The following is a 3,564-nucleotide window of genomic DNA, read 5'->3' as shown; positions in this document are numbered from 1 at the left end:
ATTTTGATAAGCTCATTTTTACTGCTCTTGCAATGTCAAGCTGATATATTGAGAATACTGGTTGTGGTGGCAATTTCATTTGGCCAGCTAAACATTTTCATGCTAATCCCATGTTTATACATCAGAAGTTAACACATAAATCTCATTTTACATTCACAACAGGAAACTTATGATGCTTTTTAGAAGATACTCTGTGCACAAGTGAACTTTTCATGCTCGATATCAATCAGTTTAAAGTAAATGGTGTCTAAACATTTACCTTAAGCTCCTCTTCCATTTCTGCTATTTTCCTTTCCAGAGCTCTTCTTTCCTGTTAAATAATGGAAAACTATGACAAAATTGCATTGAAAAGGAAAAGCAAAGTCTAAATAAAACATGTTTTGCTCTAAGTCTTCATCCACTGCTTTATAAAGATAATGCATTTCCCAATAGTTTCCCATCATGGCTTGAAAAACAAACATTTTCCCACATCTGCAGAATACACTGCGCAGTTCTGGTGACTGACAGGAAGTCATCCACTATGCTCTAGTTTGCCGAATTATTGAGTGCCATGGGTTTTGAACAGCCTGAGCATTGACCTAGAGATGCCAAACCCAGAGGACACACTTACACCTTGGTACGTTGCACCCGAAAATGCGATCAATACTTCAGTGACGTATGTTGCTTATAAATTATGCATTAAAACAGGTCAGCTTCTCCTTTTCACAGTTGCTACTGCAGTTTTATTGAAGGTTACAATGCTGATGCAATTTTTACAACACCTCAACTCAACGTAGGATCCAGTTGTCAATTTACCCCGCAATGTAAAATAAATAACAGCGAAAATACACAATTTTAATTTGTTTAGTGTTTGAGAAAATAGCTTATTTTAGTCCATTAAGACGACAGCTTGTTTTCTCAATGGTCTATAATACTGGAATTTTCACCTGGACTTAAAATGACATGTAAGCTAATAATGTGATCACCCCAAATTAATCTAAATATCATAAATCACTGAAACTATTCAAAATTTTAATTACTCATGTCATTCTAGATTGCACTAAGAGATCATTCCGAATTAAAGCTCACCCTTTTCTCCATCTCGAGCAGCGACCGATCAGCTATCCTTTCTTGCCTCTGAAAAACAATATTGGTATTGTCTCTAAGTCAGGATATTCTGGGTGAACCCAAAGCCATATGATGTCTTGCTGCAAAAATAATCAAGCTGTTTGCACACGAACCAATTTGTATTCGACACAGCATACTTCATTACTTGACTCCAAACAGTGAAATATCGTTTCTATTTTCCATTGTCATGCAAGATTTAACAGTTGCACTTGCCTGTGTGGTTTTCTCTAATTGCACTTTCAACTCATTCAGTTCCAGGTTTGTGTCATGTAGACTCGCCTTAAGTTTCTCATTTTCTGCCAAGAACTGCTCATAAAGCTGTGGAAGTACAAATATCCAACCATTGTAATACATGGAATTCCACTTTTAAAATAATACAAATTAAATACCATGTTTACCAAATGTAGAATTGCCCTCTTCTATAAATTGCAACTCTTGATGAAACTTTCAACTATGAGCCAAAAATTAATTAGCATTTACATAACGCTTTGCTCAAGCCAGTGTCATCGCAAAGTGCTTCAAGCCAATTGATTGTGTTTGTCGTCATGTATACAAGCTAAACACAGAAGCCCCAATTTGAGTCAGCCAGGTCAAATAACATGGTAAGTGATCAGAAAAGGTGTTTTGATGGTTGAGGAATTATATTGTCTCCAGGACATCAGGTCAACTCGCCTAAATTTCTACGTATTAAGTCATGTAATCTTCCAGTCCTCAAAAGCAGGCAAACAGGATTCTTCGTTAACAGCACATCAGAAAAACAGGAACTCAGATAGTTCTGCACCGCGATCTGGAGGGAGTGCAGCATGATCAGCATGTCTTTGAGTAGGGCACTAACCCAGGACTCAAGAGCCTGCTTTGCACACAAATGCAAGGAAGTCAGGGACAGGATTATTTCACAATATTGAAATGCATTTACAAAGCACAAATTCAGACAGGACACCACTTCAGTGGTCACCTTTTTATAATCCAACGTGTCTTCTTTTTCTGCCCTGAGAGACCCTTGCTTGCTTCCTCTATAAGTAGAGAAACCTGTTCGATTAGTGAACTGTTCAGGACCCTCATTATGTGCAGTATTAGAAAGCCCTGGGTCAAACCTGTAAAACAAGTAGACATTGTTAACTTGCTTTATTTTATCGTGGTGTCATGAGCATGTTTACTGTAATCAAATAAACCTAAAGCAACATCAGAAGAGTGTGTGGTTTCTTACTAATTTTGGCAATCTTCCCAGCAAAACACTTCTAATACAGATATGTTCATCCTCTACCCAAAGATGTAAATCTTTCTAATTTTACTTACCCAATTATTCTCAGAACCTCAATAACACACAATCTTCCTCCAACTTCCAATAATATAAATGTAAATTAATCATCCTAAACTATTACAAACCCTGTGTGGTATTGTTTAAAATCTTGTGCATTTTGCCTAGGAATAATATAGAGGCTATAAAAATGAACAAAATCATACCTTGAAAGTCTGTCATTCTGAAAAAAAAAGAGAAGTTCAAAGTTTAGCACATGTTCTAATGCTCCACAATAAAGATCTAATAAACTGTGAAGCACAGATTGAGCAACAGTCTTTCTATCCTAAAAAGGAAAAAATCACAGAGTCGATAACACACCCAAATTTAATACGTTCTGGCATTTAAAACAGAATTTCAGGATAATCTCAACTTAGTGTGACACTTTTTATTCAAAAAAAAAGAACAACTGCTATGAATGGTCAAAATAGTTCCACAGCTGAAATGCTAATCTTCATTGTTAAACACCATTTCACAAAGATGAAGGTGCTTCTTCTCACAACAAACCATAACTGCCAATTTTAATTTAAAGTTTCCCACTTTCAGTTGGGCAAGCGCTCAAAAAAAAAAATCAAACAAGCAAATTCACAGCTCCCAACAGTAATCCCCCACTCTTTTCAATTGGTTAAACATGGTAAAATGCAAATCCTGTACATATTTCTGAATCTCAAACCAGAAATGTTACAAAGTATAGAGACTAAAACAAAATCCACCATCCATCTGTTCATTTCAAAAGCTCTTTTCATCACAAGATCAAATATCTCATTTTCCCACAACTTTTCCACTAATATCTGCCTCCCTCCACAATTTTGTCTAGATACTACCCATTTGATTTGATTTTTGATTGATTTGAAACCCATATAGCCATTCATGCTCTTCTGCACTTGCTACCAACTTGAACCAGCGACCCAAGATCAATAATAACCCTATTAACAAAGTTCTATTTTCCATTCTAAAAACATTGGAGTAATTGAATATTTCCATATTGGAGTAATTGAATACAAGATCATATGATAGAAGAGCAGAATTAGGCCAGCCAGTCTGCTCCATTATTTGATCATTTCTCAATCCCAATCTCCTGCCTTCTTTCCATAACCCTTGATCCCCATACTAGTCAAGAACCTATCTCTATCTTAAACACACCCAATGACTTGGCCTCC

The 3,564-nt window shown here is 36.2% G+C and overlaps 1 protein-coding gene across 1 annotated transcript; it reads right to left on the bottom strand.

The window, feature by feature from the left end:
- Positions 1 to 217: 217 nt before the first annotated feature.
- Positions 218 to 2,690, bottom strand: LOC125482754 (protein phosphatase 1 regulatory subunit 12A-like; the record flags this gene model as incomplete). Its single annotated transcript, XM_048594886.1, has 5 exons — positions 218 to 310; positions 1,069 to 1,116; positions 1,321 to 1,425; positions 2,063 to 2,201; positions 2,572 to 2,690. Coding segments are annotated over 5 exons (474 nt in total), but the record flags the coding sequence as incomplete, so codon positions are not given.
- Between the last annotated feature and the right edge of the window lie 874 nt (positions 2,691 to 3,564).

This window comes from Rhincodon typus, unplaced genomic scaffold, assembly GCF_021869965.1.
Source record: "Rhincodon typus isolate 14 unplaced genomic scaffold, sRhiTyp1.1 hic_rhity00016420, whole genome shotgun sequence".
In the NCBI taxonomy this organism is placed as follows: Eukaryota; Metazoa; Chordata; class Chondrichthyes; order Orectolobiformes; family Rhincodontidae; genus Rhincodon; species Rhincodon typus.
The sequence above is the reverse complement of the archived record's forward strand: the minus strand, read 5'-3'. Positions and strand labels throughout refer to the sequence as shown.